Genomic DNA, 19,685 nt, shown 5'->3' on the forward strand with positions numbered 1-19,685 from the left:
AGGTTTCAATCACAGACCATGTGACATGGGAGTCAGGAAACTAACACACAGCGCCACCGGATTTGATAACGCTATAAAAACGCTATAAAATAATGTGACTAGGCACAGAACAAGTTTACAGCACAGTACAATAATAAATGCTGACCATGACTTTAGAAGCATAAATTGCCTTACACTCAATTTAAACACAAGCTGTCTTTAGCCCTCTAAGCTGGTTCATACAGAAATGTAGAGATCCAGGCTCAGAACACACAGCTTCATTAGCGAATACATATGCAGGACAACTAGAGAAGACGTTTTACAGAGGATGGATTTTTAGAAACATCCCATCAGTGACATCACTGAAGTCAACTCCTAGGTACTGTAACTGTCGTGTGGATAGTTTCACAAGAATCAGACAAAGGTTTAAGCATCGCTTGTTCTAGATAAAACTGCAAAAAAAAACCAACAACCCATAATGTACTTCTTTGCGGCTCTGTTTGCCCAAATCATATATTCACAACGTGAAATCTAGAAAATAATATTACGTAACCAAAATCCGCAATATGGAAACAGAACCTGTGTAATTGTTGATAGATGATGTACTCGTAACATTTTTTCAAGACGAACTACAACATTTAAAAAATGACTTGTATGTACTTGATATCTCTAATCAATCCACGGGTCCCAGCACAAAACGAAACTAAAACGCATACCGTTTCGCGCTTCTTATTAGTTGCTCAAAAGTAATTTGACCGTATGAAATGCATAATATAAACCTAGAAACATATACGTGAGCAGTACTTAAGCACTGTAGTATCGGTGTTAAGACATACCTCTCAAATACTGTAAATCAAGTTAAAAATATCTCAAGACCGATTCTGGTCATAATGAAACCATGTTTCGTGTATGTTTTCTTTAAAGTACCGAGACCAGCCATATACTGTATGTTTATGTTCCAAAATTAATATCGTTTATGGCCTTCACACGCGTCGCAGTATGCTCCTATTCTTTTTATGCTCAGCTACTAAGATTTCTCTTCAGTGGTAAAATTAGATATGAATATTCAATACTTAAACGGGCACAGTTAAGACATTAAATATACATATACATACTGTATACAGTACAGTTTTCATACGGTAATATGTTTATGTTCCTAAATTAATCTCTTTTATGAGCATGTGAAAGGCATGGTGGATCGATTCTCAAAAATTACTGTACTTTGCATGATTGGAAACAAATGCGTGATTGCGAAATGCTGTGGTGTTACTTTTACAAAGACGGTCAATGAAAAAAAGAATGTTGACCAGGGCAATACTTTGAGTTTACACTTACAGCTTGTCCAAGGTCATTCATTATTAATACTATTAGTAATATCTTCGTTAAAGACTTTGATGGCCACAGCTCAAACATGAGAGGTTGAGCTTTATTAGCTCCACCTTGCGGAAATTCCGGATACTATTATTTTGCTTGTCGTATTATAGGAGAATTTACGGTAACTCGCGGTATTTACCGGTAGCTTGCGGTAGACTGCGTACAGCGTACCGCAAAATAATGCGGTATCGCCCGCGCATTTTGAATGGCTGCATCTGTATAAATGTGCTGGATAGGAAAGTTCATAATAGAGATGGAAAAGAGGCTTTGCAACAAGTCATCATGTCCTGTGCAACAAACTTGTAGTGAATGTTTTCGTGACTTTCTTCCTTGTTTGTTTTTCTTTTACAGCAAATCAGCTGGAGAGTCCAAGTTCCAACAGAAGCTGGCTGAAATGAGTGTGTTCTTTTTTTCTGTTTTGGAAATTTTATTTTTGTATTGTTAGATGAGAGAGATAAGTGAAGGGTTTAAGCAGAATACCACCATCCTTAAACCATAGAGCAGACCCAATTATGACTAGAGCTCCTCTCGGGTTGAGATTATTCTTCACTGAAAACCTTTCATGTAAATCAGTCCACTATCTTTGTTTTAAATCACTTAGTATTACTTATCAACGGAACTTTAATCGAGTGCCTGTACCTGCCTTTTTTGTTGCATACAAGTTGAGGAAAACAAGCAATGCAGATTAAAAGGCTGATGTTTATATTTGTTGTAAAATTGGGTAGGTCTAACAAATAGCATCACACAATCCTCATAAAAAATGTGCTTAGTTAATGCCATCTCTAGCAGCAAAGCGCATATGCTGGTAAAATGTCTTGTTCATCCTACAATGTGATCAGTTTTCAGAATCACGAATCAGGTAAAGGTCTTCTGTACAGAACTTCCTCCACTTCCCCCCAAAACAATCTGTTTCAGGTTTAGAGAACAAGATGCATATTAGTCAAAAGAGTGAGCAATAGATCTAGCGGGGTATGTTGCTGTTGCCAAAGTGGTTTTAGAAAAAATGAATACACGTATGTACTCAGGACTGGTAATACTCCATGTACCATTTTTCCTAGAAGTGGTCACTTTAAATATTCATCAGAAAGTATTTTGTTTTCTCGTTGTAGCTAATGATACTGGAATCATATCTATTAACTTGTCGCCTGTTCAATTCAACTATAGCAGAGGCTATAAAAAAGTTGTAAATGATCGCTTAAATGTCAACACTTTATTTCTAGGCATTTTAAAAGTCAACTGTTTATGCAGTCAGTTTTCTTTGTGCTTATATTGTATTACACAGCTGTAGGATATTCACAAACTTAATTTGATGTGACCAGTCTGTGAAAACTTTTAAGTACCCAAAGAACCCAAATTTCATAAAATATCAAAACTGAACAGTGCTTGCTTCCAGTATTTGTTTCTAAAGCATTTTTACACTCATCTGCCAAAATATTACTACTCATCTGATTTGCTCAGTAGTGATAGAAATTGTCTATTGTCTTGATATTAAAAATCCAGGCTTTTTAGAGAGCAGAGAGCTAGTCGTTCTCCCTGTGTAGACCAGGTGGTTGTTTTTAAATCTGTTGATCTGAAGTTGGATGTGTTTTGTCTGCAGCTTCCACTAGGACCAGGATGCAAGAACAGAAGCTAAAAGATGCGGCTGTAGACTCTTTGAAAGAGGAGAAGCACTGAGACTGACACGGACTCAGGAGATCCCTTTGCCCCATTTTTACACAAAACAGAAACTCCATTTAAAAAAAAAAATGTTTTGTACATTTGAACTGTGTAATAATTCTGGTGATTTTTTTTTAAATTAGACTTGCTTTTTTATTATTTTAAATGCATTTCTGCTTGGGCAGAAATTTGAGGGGCTATTTTTTAATTTATAGTATATTGTGTGGCTTTTGTTCCCCCAATTGTTTGCATTTTTTTTCTTAAAGTTTTGATGATCTTACTGACAGTTGTGTGTGTAGAACCTTATAGAGTAGATTCGGAAAGCATTTTAATTTTTTAAATTATTGTACTGTAATTATAAGCCATTTTCTTCCTGTGCTTGACAACACATGGACCACATTGTACACAAACTCAGTCAGTCTTTTGTGAACATAAGAATTTGACACTAGTAAACATTAACCAAAATGTGACTCTTGCTATACAGGGCTATACCAGACGATCTTAAATGTTGTTCCTTTTTTATCCTGCACAACCCACAACTACTGTAGGACAAGTGTACAATTTACAGTTTGACTGCAGTTTAAATATTTACTAATTTATTTTTCTATGATAATTTATTAAGCTCAGGTAGAGAGCCAGACTGTGCCAGGAGTGTTCTCTCGCATCTGATATAAAACAGTCTTGACATCCATACTTCGTTATTTACTGTCCCTGCAGCTAGATGCAAGGCTTTGCAGTGATTAAACTGAATGGTATTAGTCTAAGCAATGATATATTACAAGCCTTATTGTAGTCAGCAAAGGATGAAAAATGTGAAAAATTTGAAAAAATCACTTAATACTTTGATCAGAGTATGTATAAATTTGTAATGAGGTCATCCATCTCACCTATGGGTCCTATCTCCTACTTTCCAAACAAATCTCTTAATCTAGACTAATAAAGAAAATAAACCCAGTTAAACAGCCCATACCTCTTTAAGACCAAGTTTGAAGACCCCTATATAAAGCAGGATTAAGATGCTGCTTTCATGAGGAGGAAAACAGGAATGGAAATTTCCCCTGAAATCTTAATTCCCCCTTTCCACAAAACTTTTGAAATTACCTGTCTGGTTTATTGTTGAAATAGATTGTAATCTGTGGTCATTTGTTACAAGTGGGGTTAAATTATGTGACAATTGTTTGAGTCAGTGAGACACCTTTTGTATAAGTTTTCCTTTAAGGTACAGGAATAAAAAGGAGTTATGTAAATTTGCTACTAAAAATGCCTGTTTTGTGTCTTGATGATGATGATGATACAATACTAAAGATCAACTACTAAATAACTGGTTTCATATAGAGAACATGAGATTTTAACATTTCTGAAGATAAAGGCTTGTGATGTGTCCAAAGTGCTAGTTAAATAAGAGGTTATTCTGAATATCATGTTCTCTACATGAAAGCAGTTATTCAGACATCCAGCTGTGACTTTACACACTGGATCAGTAGGATGATTTTCAGTCAGACTGTACCAATATTGTTTAATATTTCTGAGTTAGTTATAAAGATCTTCAAAAATTGGTTGAGCTTTTAACACAGGGGTGCAACTGTGTTTCATGTTCACCTTCCCATTTAAAATAAGTTTTATTTTCTTAATTAGAATATTTCTTAATATTCTTAATATAAGCCACTCACCAAGACCTTTGTGATCAATAGATTGTGATAGAACGTTTTCCTGTATGTAAATCTATTTATTGGTCCTAAAATATAAACCTATTTTTGATGGCATGTCAATTTCTTGCTAGTAAGCCTGGGGTCATAAGATTAATTATGATATTGATTATGTATCAGCATAACAGGTTAAATGACATTCAAAAGATTCCTATGAAAATTTACAATCTTATGTGAAAAAATGAATGAAGGTTTCAATGTAGAATTTAACCATCTCTGTATGCATCAAGGGTCAAGGAGTAGATGATGTGTGTCATAGTTTAAATCTTTTTATTCCAGCAGTAGGGGACTAACTGTGATCCAAAATATAATCCTTTAAAATACAATCCCCTAATCTTCCAACTGAAGGTTCATTATTGGGTTCTAGCGAATGATTGATGATGGAGTAACATCTGTTTTCATCAACATTGCAGTATGACTTCTGGCCACATGCTTCAGTTCGACAGGTTGTGCAACAACGCAAGCACTTCATTGCAACTAAAGCATACTAGCACATGGAATGAGCTCATGTTGGGTGTCCCTTTAATTGTGAAGAAGAGGATTAAAATGGTGAATTGACCGCAGATATTTTGTAGAAGACAAATATTATTGTGAACAGTTATAACTCTTGCTAATCCAGCTAAATGAGGTCGTAAGAAACACTTTAATTGACTCGGGATGCTCGGTAAGTAATTGCAGTCATTAAAAGTCATTGCAGTTTCAGAAGAGTAGAGTACACCCAGATCCCAATGAGCAGGTTAAAACTAACAAATCAGATTGAGTCCAACACCAAGGTATTTTTAAAGTGAGACACCCACATCAGGAGAGTTTCTGTGGCTATTCTAAATTTATACTTGTCTTGAGCAAAAATACCCTGCAGTGTTACAAACCACTGCATATGAAAGAAAAGGGTAGGGACTGGAGCACAAATTGATTCTTGTGAATAAGAATTCACTGGCATTTGCTAGCCAGCACATTAATTAATCATTCAAATCTGGAAATGCAAAGGGTATTTTTGAACTACACTTTTTTTTAAAAAATGTTTGTTGAGTATGTATAGGCACAGTTAGAAATTGATTAAAATCCCATTATGTCACAGCACAAACTTATTTCCATGTGAACCTTGGTACAGATTTCCCATCTTTTACATCACACAATCTATCCCCCTCTGTGGGGGGGAAACCTGATTCTTTCCAGCTGTTCTTTGCCATTGCAGGTCATATGTGTGGAATAACCCTGAAAACAGCCACATGGATGCAAAATGATTTAAATTAAGTCCAAAATCAGGACAGAAACAGATCTGTCTGACCCTCAGATCTGTTAGTGCCCTCCATACACAAAGTTTGTGATGTATGAGGGACAGATCAATTAGTTCACTTTACTTGCCCTTTATTAAATTATGTTGCCCTAAGGATACTTCCCTATGTTGTTAAGCTGTTAAAATGGAAGCGCTGTAATTACTGTATATAACTACACAAAACACCTTGTTTCCTATTGGAAGGAATATGATTGTCGCAATCTACACAATTTAGAATTTCAGTCCATTGTAGATTCTACTTATGGTATACCTCAAGTCTTAAAATGAACAAATGACACAGTAATTAAAAGATACAATTGTTTTTTTAATTCTTTCAGTTTCAAAACAAAAAAGAACATGCTTAATTGTAAACAAGACTATAACTCCCTTTGACCAGTATGTACTTGGTTTTACTGTAAATGTAACACCTTCTCCTAACATTAACATATAAACATTGCATCAAGTAACAATCTGAAATCTTCCTGTACGTACAACCAGTACACCAGTGTTCTATATTAAATATATATTAAATAAGTACACAAACAAACTCTCTTTAATAATGTCAGTGCTTACTTACCACGTTAGTCCCTACAATCTAAAAAGCTTTGATAGAAGCCTGTGCTCAAACATGGTTCATATTAACCAACTCTTGTATTTCTCCCATTCTGCATCTAGGTACTGTAAAGAGGGTTGCAACAATATACCAGTTTTTCCACATTGCATTGCCACCTGGGCTCTTGACTTTCCCAGACACAGCACTCCAAGTTCCACCACCTTGCCAGGAGATTCTCAACATTAAAACCACCCTTCAGGCATGGATTGAAGAACTTTAAAATGAACCAAAAAAACTTCACCTGCATGAGTATAGTCCTTGGCCTTATAATTGGTAATGTTTCACAGCACAGTATGTTCCCCTAGCAAAAGCAGGTTGTCTCTGAATAGCCAATAATGCCTTTGATACAGGTCAGGTGCTGCCAATGATTGTACAGTGAATAATCAAAACTACAGAGTGAAACTAAGGATAGGGATGTAGTGATGTTGCCGTTTAAATTTGACTATATGGCATTCTGTGACCTTGTAGAATGTTTAGGGATTACTGAACCTTTTTTTTGTAATACCCAGACCAACAGTTCTTGTGTAAGACTACTGCTTTAAACAAATTCTATTCTACTGAGTATGGCATTATTCTTAAAAAGTTTAGGTTTAAATTAAGCAAACGTTTTCAAGATCAAAAGCATAAATATTGGTCAACTTACAGATGCACAATACAGCAGAGCACATATCTTGACAGCCTCCACCTGTTTAACTACTGTATGTCTACACAATAAATATGGGCAGCACAAGTGCTTCAGATTCTTAAAGTTATAGGCATCCAACATTATGCTTATAACTTTATGCATGCACATTTCAATATAAAAGGAAATTTAATATTTCTATCTTTTTCCACTTGATACCCATTTGCCCTTTGAGGGATACGTACTTGGCCATGACTGCTAACCATCTCTTCCAGCCCTAACAAACTTGTGCATCACCGTTTTACAGTCTGGAATAAGCTGCCCACGTGGGAACAATTGCTCGGTATGCAGACTCTTTTGGAGGAGTTCTTAAAGGGTACAACTTGTACATACATGCCTTTTCATGATTTTCATCTTGTATTACATTACAAGGAGCTGAAGAAAAATAAGGGAATCATGTAAGCTCCCTTTTTCTAATTACATTTTTTGTCATAATGTCTGAAACACACAACTGAGGAATGTGAGTATGATGAAAAGGGTTTTGTGTTATTGCTCCCTCTGGCAGTGAAGACTGGTTTCAGTTCAGCCCTTGAGAGCACAGTGATTCTTTGGTGTTGCATGTCTGCTCACCACTCCCAGATTCATTTCTCTCTCTCCTACTCGGCACTGCACCCCTAGGCTTGGCGTGCTCAGTTCTTGAATGCTCCGTACCTGCTGGCTTTGCTGATGAAGTTCTTCAGCAGGTCATGGTCCATGTCAGCAAAGGCTTGTGTCTGAGTCACCGCAGTCATGTGATTGACACAGAACTTGAAGCAAAACTCTTCAAGGTCCTACAAATGAAGAATTTCCATTTGAGGAATATTTTCCCGATGATTGATCACAGTTTTTCACTACAGTATCCAAAGACAACAAGTTGAATAGGGTACGCTGCTTATCTCCCGCTAACACAACAGAACATTGCAAAGATATCAGCTGCAGTTTATTGCACCAGGTAAGGCAAAACAACTGAATGTGGCAGAAGTGTTTCACAGCAGCTCTGATGATAAAATGACCTGCCAACATTCCTAGTCCTTTTTTTTGTATCTCTCAAGCTGCCTGTAAAGTTGCAGTTATTGTTGCTAAACGAGACTTCCTTAATTGAATCTCTGGCATCCGATGACGGGGTAAACAAGTCGTATGTTATTTTTTTTAAAGTATGCAGTCTTTCAAAAGATTCTTATTGCTTTACCTCCACTGTAAGGAAGGCATAGTCACTTTTTGAATAACAAAGATGTGTCAGTGGCATTGAAACAACTAGGAGGAATAATTGTGCATTTGCATTTCAAAATGCCCTATTTAAATTGCATCTGGGTTAAAGAGCAAAAGACCTCTGAGGGCAATTAACACATCAGAGTGCAGGTTTTTCTTTATAAAGAGGTTCAATGCTGTCACTTGTCCCAGTAATCAATTTGATTTACTGTACAGACACAAACAATTTAAATAAGCAGATAGTATATTAGAAGCTGGCATCCCAATAGCTAAGAACACAAACAGAACAAGGAACACTCAAAAAGAATAGAACCAGAGGAAGGGTGAAAGGTGCTTGTAAAATAAAAAGAAAACTTCTTTAGGACCTGTACCTGACTGGAAACATCTCTACCAAAAAAAGAACTTTATTCTAAAATACCTTGCTTCTTTGAGCAAAATATAGTCAATTGCAAGCATGGTTATATTGATCAGATTTAAAATTTAGGACTGGATAATATGGATTTATATGGAAAAAACATTAAAACTTAAAGCCTCCTTCAAAAATTATCAAGCAGATGAGTAAGGAATGGTCCACCTGACATTGACGCAGTGCATGGATACTCTAAAAAATACTCCTTTCAATGTGGTAAGAAATTGGTTTACATCAAGAGAATTGCTGTTGTTCTTCCAGACTTGTAACAAATAGCCCATGAGGACAGTTAGCAAAGAACTTCAAAAGGTCAGTTTCTGTGATAACTCCAGCAAACCCACATGGTGAAGCAGAAACAATGAATTCAGCAGGAGGTAAGTGACAACCAAATTCTATCATGAAAATATGCAAATATTCACCATTTTCTTTTCTTTATAAGGGTGGAGACCGACTATTATCCTAAAACTCTCCATTGATAAGTAACACAGTGATCTGCACATTTTGCCTGTAACTGACACCTTGTTTCAGTCTTGCCCATTACTCCAGGCCTTTACTGTCCCCATATAATGGGCAGGGGAGCTCGCTCACAGAGCAGGATCTGGAATTTTCTATAACCAAGTCATCAAAGCAAGCTGTGCACTGCACCACCACCGTGTGCAGTAAGGATGCCAGGGAACTGCAGGTGTGAAAGGGGGTTGTCTGTTGGTTTGAAGTCAGAGGAGCCCCCAGGGTAAGTGTTGGTTTCGGGAGGGGAGGTGGGGGTGTACGGCTGGAGAGAAGTCACCCTACCCGGGCCTCGTACTTGACGGCGGCGGAGAGCAGCGCGATAGCGTTCTCCTCGGAGATCCCCCGCTTAATGGTCTCCTGACACAGCCGCTTCAGCCGGGTCTCCCGATAGTACGTAGCCAAGTCTAGCAGCCCTAGAGAAACAACAAAACAGATCTTTAAATCAGAGTTCCCAAGTTTCAGTTTGTTTAAAAAAAAAAACAATAAAAGGCCATTTCAACAGACAAGCATTAGAACCTGCTTGACAGCCACTAAAGCATAACCATCTTAGGATGTAAATACAAAGCAAAGGTCTCACATATTGAGGGTCTGATAGCCTAAACTGATTTATGCTAATAATATGGTCCTTAAGGACTGCTTATAATTTTTTCCAGTGTCCAAATTAAGTTGTACAGATGCTAATAAGAGCAGACTGAACAAATGTAGTAAGAACCTGCAGAAAACACTGTAAATGTTTTAATCAAAAAACCTCAGTCAATACAGAATTAAACTTCTGTGTTGTTCCGCCTAGAAAATAACTTACATTAAGAAAGCCTAATATGGTCTCTTGGCAATAAAGGGATTCTAATCAACACGTTATGGCCCAGGGTATCTGCTTCAACAATATGACTGGGCAGGTTATTCCATACTCCTCATACAGCTCACTGAGTAAAGAAGTGCCTCCTGTTCTTGGTTTTAAAACACTTTTACATAGTTTTGACTTGTGCCTTCTGGTTCGTGTTTAACTGTTAATTCTGAAGTATCATTGCCATTAGCCACACTAAAAACATAAAGCTTTTCCTGATAACACCGGATCTGTCTTTATCGCTGTCTGACACTGACACCAGTGAGAAGTGGCCAATTGTTTCCCAGTACATTTCTGCCACTTTAAATGAATATAAGCCAATACCCTGGTTTCCTTAAAGAAATGGCAGGATGAGGTCCTCAGGTCAATTGGGCTAAACAGACTGAATGGCCTCCTCTCATTTGCAACCTTTCTTATGTCCATTATTAATTTTTCCTTGCTAATTTTATCTAAAGAGATTTACACTCTATTTAAACACCACAAAAAGGAAGCAAGCCACAAGAATTTCACAAACATATGCTTTATAATAACTGTAGTATACTTGCCAAAACATTTCTGTATCCATTTATTGAAAATGTATGCTTAGAAAAAGGATGCTGCTGTGTATATTCCTCTATATGCACTTTTTAAAAAATAAAATAAAATGTGTATTTGGCAGCCATGCTGAGAGGAAAAGGAATTTGTCTGCAGCCCGTTCCTTGCACAGAATATTTAGTCACAGGTGCCAAGTTAGGTCACTCTGGCATTTTGCATGGGGAAAATAAATGAAGGAAACTGCCTACTGCACTTTACGTAGGGTAATCCTACAGCTGATCCTTTTCAAACAACTGTAACCAAAAAAAACATGCACTGTGGAGAAATGAAATTGGTACACATGTAAATATACCATGGGGAAATGCCTCTACAACAGAAAGCACTGCACTGACTTAAAGTGATGATCATTTTCTGTTCACACCCTTGCATGCATCCTGTGACAGACAGCAGTGATGCTAGCACCCTCTGGTGTTTCCTCACATTGGTCATGAATATGCAATTTTCACTTGACCATTTGTACTTATATAGATAATATATAGTAAAAAGGGCCAATATTCAAATTACTTTATGTACAACATATATATGAAAAATACTGAAAGTGAGCTCACTATCAAGAGTGTCTATAAGACAGTTTTGCAGATGAACCAGCAACCTCAGCCTTCACTGTTGCTTAACTTGCTGGACTGCATACTTGCTGCATTACGATGAACAGCCTTCACATAAATACAACACCACCAAGCACAACTGACGCAGAAGCTGACACTTATTAAACCATCACATAGCACAAGAAAAAAACAGCACGAGCAGATTGTAAATGGTTGTCCAGAAAGTAAGGTTTAAATCTGATGGCATTAGCTGCAGTCTAAAACTCAATTTATAGAGAAATGGGCAGATTAAAAGGATAATATGGGACATTTCTTGTGTCTTATAAAAGCTACGCAAGTAATTTTTATATACCTGGCGGCATTAAGATGCAACAAACTGCTCGTTCAAATAGTCACAGTTTTAATGCTGCCAGGCACATATTTTATATCTGTTGACTGAAGATGACTTGGCCAGCGTTTTTTTCCTCTCTTCTGTCATTGACGTGCCCAGAGATGGGATTGATAACACAAGCTGACACACAAGACAGCTACTTATTAAAGAGGCACAGAACTGCCTTGTGCACCCAGACTCAGCTGTTACATTCTGGGGTCTCGCGTAGACATGGCAGGAGTCTATAGCCTTCCCCCACATGGCTACAGGCTCCTTACCGATGGCATCCTCAGGAGCCAGGTTGATGGAGTCTGTGTAGAGATACTCCAGGAAGGCCCTGTACACCAGGTAGGAGAATTGGTGGATCTCGATGGACTCCTCATCCGTCTCATTGAGCAGCACTCGGAAATGCTCACACCTGAGGCAGAGCCAGCAACAAGGGGTTACAGAAGTGGAAACCTAGGTGCTGACTGGAACAAACTTTATACAGGAAAGGAATAAGCATTTTTTTAAACAAGCCAGGAGAATCTATACTGTGTTTAAACTATCTACAACATTTGTATCATTTTTTAAATTATGATTTTACACAACACATTTAATTTGTCTCTTACTCAGACAACTAAGTCATTAAAATGACTTGCACACAAACAATTGAGATCACGAGTACAATGGCATTACACACTAGACAAACCTTCAATGCCCACGAGAAGGTCTGTTATGTCTTCCTAGAATATAAAATAGCCAGCGCATGTAGAAGTTTTGAAGTTCTGCCTTTGAAACTTCTCACTGTGGCCGTATCTACATGTGTATTCCAATATTTCTCTTTCAAAAGACTTTCGGGATTCTAAAATCCCCAAAAGCTTTGCAAAAAAAACGCATGGTAAAATAACCTGTGTGACCAATTATTTGCGCAAACAGGCACGCTGTTACTGCCAACAAAGAAAATAAAGAATCAAGTTTAAAAGCCTCCAAGGTGGCTGGGGCACTACGTAAGATGTTTTGAGACAAAATTATTTCGCTCTGTCAGGAGGATGTAGCAACAAACAGCCTGCCATCTCCGGGAGGAGCCTGAGGGGAAACATGATCCCAGCAGCCACTTCCTGTCTGTAATTCCCAGGAGAAATGACCTGAAGCAAGCAGCAGGCAGCTCTTGTCAAAAAGTCATATACGTGCAAGACTGCCGTTTCAGGCATGACTACAAACGTCATGTTTGAGAATACTCAGTTTTTCCTTCTATTTCTGGAACTGTGTGAAATTATTTTAATCAAGTGGGAAAAGATAGTGTACTTAAGAACATATTAGGATAGTGCTGCAATAGTATTTTAAATATTTTGCAATGTTCTGAAAAGTCCAGGGTAGATTACCTTGTGAATTGTGAATCTCTGGCCATCAAGTATTTCAATGCGTACAACATTACAGATACGAGTATTTCATCCTGGGTTTTGTCTAGTGTGATTTTATTGGACATATTATTCATGGTAGACAGTATACTGTCAAACTCTGTACCTGATTTTGAGTAGAGCTTTGTGAACATGAATGCATTTTCCATCCACCAGAAACTTAAGGTCTGAAATTTCGGGGCTGTCAAACTCTTTCTTCAGAGACTGTGCTACGGTCAAGTAGTCGTCTCCCTCTGCAACACACAAGACGAGCAGAATGACAGACAACACAACAATAAAACAGCAGGAAACTACCACTGAAAGCTGTAAAAGATAAGCAATGTCCCCTGATAAACAAGTCACTTTGTTGGGTACAGAATGATTTCCTGATTGTATCAGGATGAGTGAGAAGTAAGGAAGGATTTCAAATAGATCAAAGAAATATTGTGTCAGTTTCCCTAGCATCATTTTTAACCAAACAACCTAGAGATGCTCAGTACTACTTTAATTGTACTCAATTCAATATATTTTTCTTACTTTAATAATGAAGTATTACGATCCCCAGAAGAGGCACTGCGAATTATACCATCAGTGTCAAATTCCTTACCCTGGTTTGACTTTTGACATCTCCCTCCAAAGTATTTCTTCTTTATTTTTGGGAGAAACTAAAGGGGTTGTACAACACACATACAAAGGTTGTATCCAATGTTGAAATCAATTCCAGTTTTTCTGTTCGGTGATGCACAGTTTTCACACGAGTGCCATATGGAGTGCTATTAGGGAACCTAACAATAACTTTACTTTACTTTAACTTTTATAACACGATTTACACAAAGCAGCTGTGTTTCAACTAAGTGCTTAAACAGACTGGGAAAATCAAGCAAGTTAGAACCTGGAAGCACTGGAACACACATCTCAAACAATGTTTTATTTAAAAACACACCACTGTAAATGTGGAATGGGACTCTTTATCTAGCAAAGCAGTACAGAAAATCATAACAAGAATAAAACAGAAGCCTGAAGTCATCAAAGCAGAGCAGGAATCACATTCCCCGAGAGACGAGACAAAGGAGCAGGAAAGGTGGCCGTACCCACAGCCAGGAGGTGCCAGGTGACAGCAGGCGTGGCGAAGCAAGCAAAGACGTCGTCGGTGCTGGTGAAGTGTGTGAGGTGTGGGCTGGCGATGGCCTGCCCGCGACACTGGCCCCACATCAGCACCTGCCCGCTCTGCGTCTTGGCAGCCGAGGTGTGGGTGGAATGGCAGGCCGCTATTTCCACCATCCTGAGCGTGGAGAGACAGGAAAGGCACAGTCAGACCAAGCCCTGGGACGAGTTACTGTCTAAGTGTGTTTGGAGCAGGGAAAACTGGGATATGAATGGTCACAACTAGAAAAGAAACAACAAAAAAGTACAAATGTACTGTACATATAAAATCTGAGAGCCATGTCCAGTTTTTATGTGCGGACATTCACATCACATGGGACAGAGAATTAAATTTTTCCTCTTGCATGAGCAAATAACACAGTAAACCATCACATTCAGACATGATAAAGCTGCAAAAATGAGGCAGAAACTTTTCTTTACTTTTACTTTTCAGAAACAAGTATTGCAAAGTCAGCTGATGTGTACTACAATAATTAAGCTATTATTAACTATTAATTAATAAGCTATAGTCATATTATCTTCATTTTGACTACCCGTCACTATTCACTATGTCATTATAAGGTCAATAATCACTTTGATGTCCTGAAACCTAAAACAACTCTCAATTAAATTGGCCTGGCCATACAATTAGCTCTATCAAACCATGTCCCACCAAACGTAATAATTAGTGAAATCTACCCAACTAAAAATGACTTCTTATTACCAATGAAATCCACTGTAAAACAAACATTCATCATTACTACTGTTATTTACTCCGACACTTCCAATTGTTTTGGAGGAGAATATACAAAGAATGAAATGAATCAAAACAGAATTTCGAACGGTATATTAAAAACTTTGCTCATAAGGATCTCCTACAGCTCATTTTCAAACTTCCAGTAGTTTGGGTTACACTGGCCCTCCATTGACTTCCACTTCAAGACTGCTATTTACAATGAAAGAAAAATAAGCATTTTAGGTACACGATGACAAATACCAGATTTCCCCTGTATGTCTTTCAACTTAGAACTGTTTTGCCTCATTCAGTTCAGTGCCTCAACTGAACCTGACCATCAAAGTTTCCGGTTAACCTTAACTGTAGGTTTTGCACAGTGTGCGCTTCACTATTCACAAGCTAAAAGACTGAATTATTCAGTGCAGTGATGTAGTAGCAAGTGCAGTCAAACGGTGATGTAGCAGTAACTCTTAAATCACAGCAGAAACAAGTGTGTTTACCGTTCTTTGTCCATATTAATCAGTGTTGGACTGGCTTGGTTACTCTTGTTCCCAGTGCCCAGCTGCCCATATGAGTTGGCACCCCAGGCATAGACAAAGCCTTCATCAGTCAGTGCCAAGGTGTGTGCATATCCACAGACAATCTACAGAGAGAATAACGCTGACTATAAGTACTGTATTCGCGTGGAGAAGCAAACCATCCTGACTGTAATCATAACAGTACTTTAAAATGTTTGTTTTCAATGTTTATGAACATTCTCTATAAGAATTTGTATAAGCAGTTCTTATACCTGCAGAAAGTTACATCAGACACAATTTCAGCTGAACTAAATAATTTAATATTTTTCAATATTAAAAGACTGTTTTTACTGCCTTCTCAGATCTGCTGAACTTCAACCCGGCAACCATTTACCTGGACAATGTTAATTCCTTGCAGTGCCGCTATCCGACAGGGTGTCTGTTGGTTCCCATTGTTGCCCAGCCCAAGCTGTCCATTGCAGTTGTAACCCCAGCCGTAGGCCTACAAATTCAGAGAAATGACATTAATGGCTGTATAACACAAAATGGTTCTGGTCCATGAGGTGGTGCAGGAGGGAGAGGGTTCGATTCCACTATGTGGTACGCTGGTCAGTTGTACTGTAAACAAGAAACTGAAGGAAGACTGTGAGACCCGGATAGATAACAGAAACAAGTATTCCTGGGTATCACAATATTGGACACAGACAGCTAGATGTCAAGTCAGAGAAGATGACCAAATACGGGCCCTATCCCCTTACCCGTCTAAGACATCCGGCCTCTGCAGGAATTCAGGTGAAGAATAAATGTATATAAGCTCACAACTGTATTCTCTATTCTTGTGTTCTGTAGCTATCATGCTGCATTGTCTGTAAAAATTGTCTGGGTTGTAATTGTTCCAAGTGAAGGTTGGGTGGTGGAAGCCAGTTAACATGCTTCTACCACAGCTGCAGTGAATAAAGTGGAAGATTTTTTCATATTCCTGTGTCCCTAGAGCTATATTCCCCACTACAGGCCAGAGCTCAGCTGAAGACCTAAGGCACGTGTTACAACCTTTGCAGCACCACTCTTAACATTTAAGGAACAAAGCTATTATTGTGCTGCTATCGAGCCCACCTGGTCAGAATAAATGAACACACACATAAATCACTCAGACTGTGGCAAACAAGCTTTACGACACACCATCAACCTGTAATGGACAGGAAATTGGTATGAGAGATACACAGTAATGCTCCATGTCCTACATTATACAATTGTCACGTGTAGGCTAGTTAACAAGTCAGAGCACACCTCTCCATTGTCCAGCACAGCCATGGAACAGAGCTGTCCACAGGCGATATTCACCACCACCTTGTTCTGCAGACAGCTGCTCACTCGGCGTGGCGTAGGCTGGTTCGCTGTGGACCCAGAGCCCACCTGGCCAGAGTTATTGTAGCCCCATGCATAGACCTGCAGAAACCAGTGGACATTTTGGCTCCGTGAAGCAATGAATCTGTAACTTTTATAATTCCCACTATATAAAGGCAGTGTATAAAAATTCAAACTGGTTGAGCAACAGGTTGAGTCAGTAAACCCATTTAGATGCCTTATGGCCAGGCATGATTATTAAGTAAAGGAAAAGCGATTTTCTGATTTTTCCCTTTTCAGATGTTAAAACTTCTCACATGTTGAATCCACAGCTAGGGACACAACTACCGTAAGCTGATTTACTGTCAAGAGAGCTTGTAGTAAATGTCCAACAATTCAATTAAACTGATTATATTAGGTAGGAGGTATAGAAAAAGTAATTTACAAAGTCCTGTGAAGAAACTGAAAATCAAATGTCAATAAACATCCTACTGCCAATTGACTCGGCAATCTCCAGCAGTTCCTACCTCCCCCTCAGAGGTCAGGGCGATGGTGTGATGAGAGCCACAGGCGACCTCTGTCACCTTCTTGTTGAGAAGGTTGGTGGAGACTTGGGCAGGAGTCAGGCCCTGGTTTGTAGTGCCATTTCCCAGCTGGCTGTATCCATTGTGTCCCCAAGCAAATACATCCCCATCTGCACAGCATACAGTACAAAGACAATAAACATACTGTAACTGACATACTACTCCATGCCATTAGGAGAACTAATTCCAGCACAAACAGACATATAGTTCCCAATCTAACTGATACAAACAGCTCCTCTTCTATTCTTCAAAGTTGAGCTACACAAAAATCTACAGACAAAATCTATAATAATGATTTCATAGATTGCATGCTTATAATGATTTATTTTAAACACATTTATATTTTTTCCCTAATGATCCTACATGACATCTCAACCTTAGTAGAAATAGCTGGTGTCAATGTAATGTTCTATTTATTGTACCAGACTATTCTCTTACCTAGTAACCAAAACAGACAAATTAATCAAACAAGTATTACTATCTTAATTAAAAATCTCGGTTGCATAAAGTTTCAGCATTCAAAACCTGCAACCCGATTATGGTAATGATTTTCAATGAGACAACGTGGGAAACGTAATAACCTGAAAAATAAACAAATAGTATACAAGTTACAGTATTACAGAAATGGAGTAATACTTTAATACATTTCCCAGTATTAAAGCTGGGAATATCACTCTCAGACAGTTAGCACAGATGACTAAGTTGAAAACCTCAGTGTCCAGACAGCTGCTGTTTCAATTAATTTACTGATGACTAATCTGACCATGAAGAAAAGAGGAACCACACACCCTAAGGACTTCTGCTCCACTAGTCAGGTATCTGACTTCATGACTTAGGAGAACTGAGAACGTCTCCTTGAAGTTAAAGCACAACAAATGAAGTCTGTTCATTTGCACACCTTACACATATAGGAAGTAACTTTATTCTCTCTGGCCCTGTGTTACAAATCTATAAGATACACATTAAAAATTCTTCACCTAATATGTGTTTCTCAAGTATGGCAAGATATACTTATAAATGTTTTCTAATTAAAGAATAAAATATGGATGTAAAAAACTAACTTTTAAGAACAAATTGATTTTAAACATTTAACAATTTTTGTTCATGTCTGTTAACAATGCAATGAAGAAAAATACAAAAGTGGAATACTCACAATTAACAATGTGAGTAGAATCGTTTTACATTAAAAAGCTAAGATCGTGCTCCAGCAGTTATCTTGGTTAGCTGCTAGATCTTCCCAGAATCCCTGCTCACCCAAAAATACAGTGCTGGAATTAGTTTTATGCTATTTCTCTATTTCCGCTAGCTGTGAAATATACAGTAGAACTTAATAATTTTAGGCGACAAAGATCCTGAATAATTTCAAACACTCACCAAACCAGTAAATAATTCAAAGAGCAATCCCATCTTTAAAAAAACATACTAATCTTTTTATTGTAATGCATTGCTTTAAAATGTTTTTAACATAAAATATTCATATCTGAATTTATATTATTTTTAAAGCCAATATACCACCTACAGTTAATGACATATAATAATTCAATTCCTTGGAATTAACAGAAAAGTACGTGTTACGATGGAGTTAATGTTATAACTGCTGTTTTTTGAGCAGTTAAGCAAGACTTAGACTTAAAATCCCTTTAATTTTGTTGAAAAAAAAAAGATCAAACAACAAAAAAAACTTCCTATAACTGTGACATTAACTTTCATTTTTATAGTGTTTCTGGGTATTTACCAAGGAGAAGAGATGTGCTGGGCCGCATGGTGGCTCAGCGGTTAGCACTGCTGTCTCGTAGTTCTGGGGCTCTTAAATTAATTCAGGACCCTGGGTGCTATCTGCGTGGAGTTTGTACGTTTTCCCAATGTTCACATTTTCGCCAGGTACTCTGGTTTCCTGCCGCAGTCTAAAGACATACTGGTAGGTTAACTGGCTTATGACATATGGCACATGGCGTGTGTGAGCCCTACAATGGACTGGCATCCCATCCAAGGTTTATCCAACCTCGCCCCCATTGCTTGCTGGGATAGGCTCCTGCTCCCCTATGACCCTAAATTGGATGAAGCGGTTAGAAAATGAAAAGAGAAGGTGTTCTAGACTGACTCGACAGTGTAAGAGGCTTAGCTAATTGGCTTAGTAACATCTAGTGCACTGACTACAATGCCAGCCACTCTAACGAATAATGTTTTGTGGTCTTATTATAATTTTAAGTAGAGATAAATCAAAACTGAACACCCCTG

General features: G+C 38.0%; 2 protein-coding genes across 3 annotated transcripts in view; one reads left to right on the plus strand and one right to left on the minus strand.

Annotated features, from left to right (window-relative positions):
* Nucleotides 1-4,548, plus strand: part of rb1 (retinoblastoma 1) — a 94,907-nt gene extending 90,359 nt beyond the window's left edge. The window contains exons 26-27 of the mRNA XM_088920177.1: nt 1,705-1,751; nt 2,951-4,548. Of these exons, the coding sequence (XP_088776303.1) occupies nt 1,705-1,751; nt 2,951-3,027 (124 nt within the window). The 3' untranslated portion in view covers nt 3,028-4,548. The remainder of the gene's footprint in view (nt 1-1,704; nt 1,752-2,950) is intronic.
* The window catches only part of rcbtb2 (regulator of chromosome condensation (RCC1) and BTB (POZ) domain containing protein 2), a 34,918-nt gene that overhangs the window by 7,668 nt on the left and 7,565 nt on the right, over nt 1-19,685 (minus strand). Inside the window, exons 4-12 of one of the 2 annotated variants that reach the window (XM_088920179.1) lie at nt 17,391-17,557; nt 16,807-16,965; nt 15,914-16,021; nt 15,502-15,644; nt 14,214-14,404; nt 13,250-13,376; nt 12,022-12,161; nt 9,673-9,803; nt 7,938-8,056 (exon numbers count right to left, since the gene is read on the minus strand). In XM_088920179.1, coding sequence (XP_088776305.1) covers nt 7,938-8,056; nt 9,673-9,803; nt 12,022-12,161; nt 13,250-13,376; nt 14,214-14,404; nt 15,502-15,644; nt 15,914-16,021; nt 16,807-16,965; nt 17,391-17,557 — 1,285 coding nt within the window. Of the gene's footprint in view, nt 1-6,295; nt 8,057-9,672; nt 9,804-12,021; nt 12,162-13,249; nt 13,377-14,213; nt 14,405-15,501; nt 15,645-15,913; nt 16,022-16,806; nt 16,966-17,390; nt 17,558-19,685 lie in introns of those variants that run through there. The other variant, XM_088920178.1, reaches the window with a different exon arrangement.

Source organism: Atractosteus spatula, chromosome 7 (genome assembly GCF_055471065.1).
Source record: "Atractosteus spatula isolate fAtrSpa1 chromosome 7, fAtrSpa1.hap1, whole genome shotgun sequence".
NCBI lineage: Eukaryota > Metazoa > Chordata > Actinopteri > Semionotiformes > Lepisosteidae > Atractosteus > Atractosteus spatula.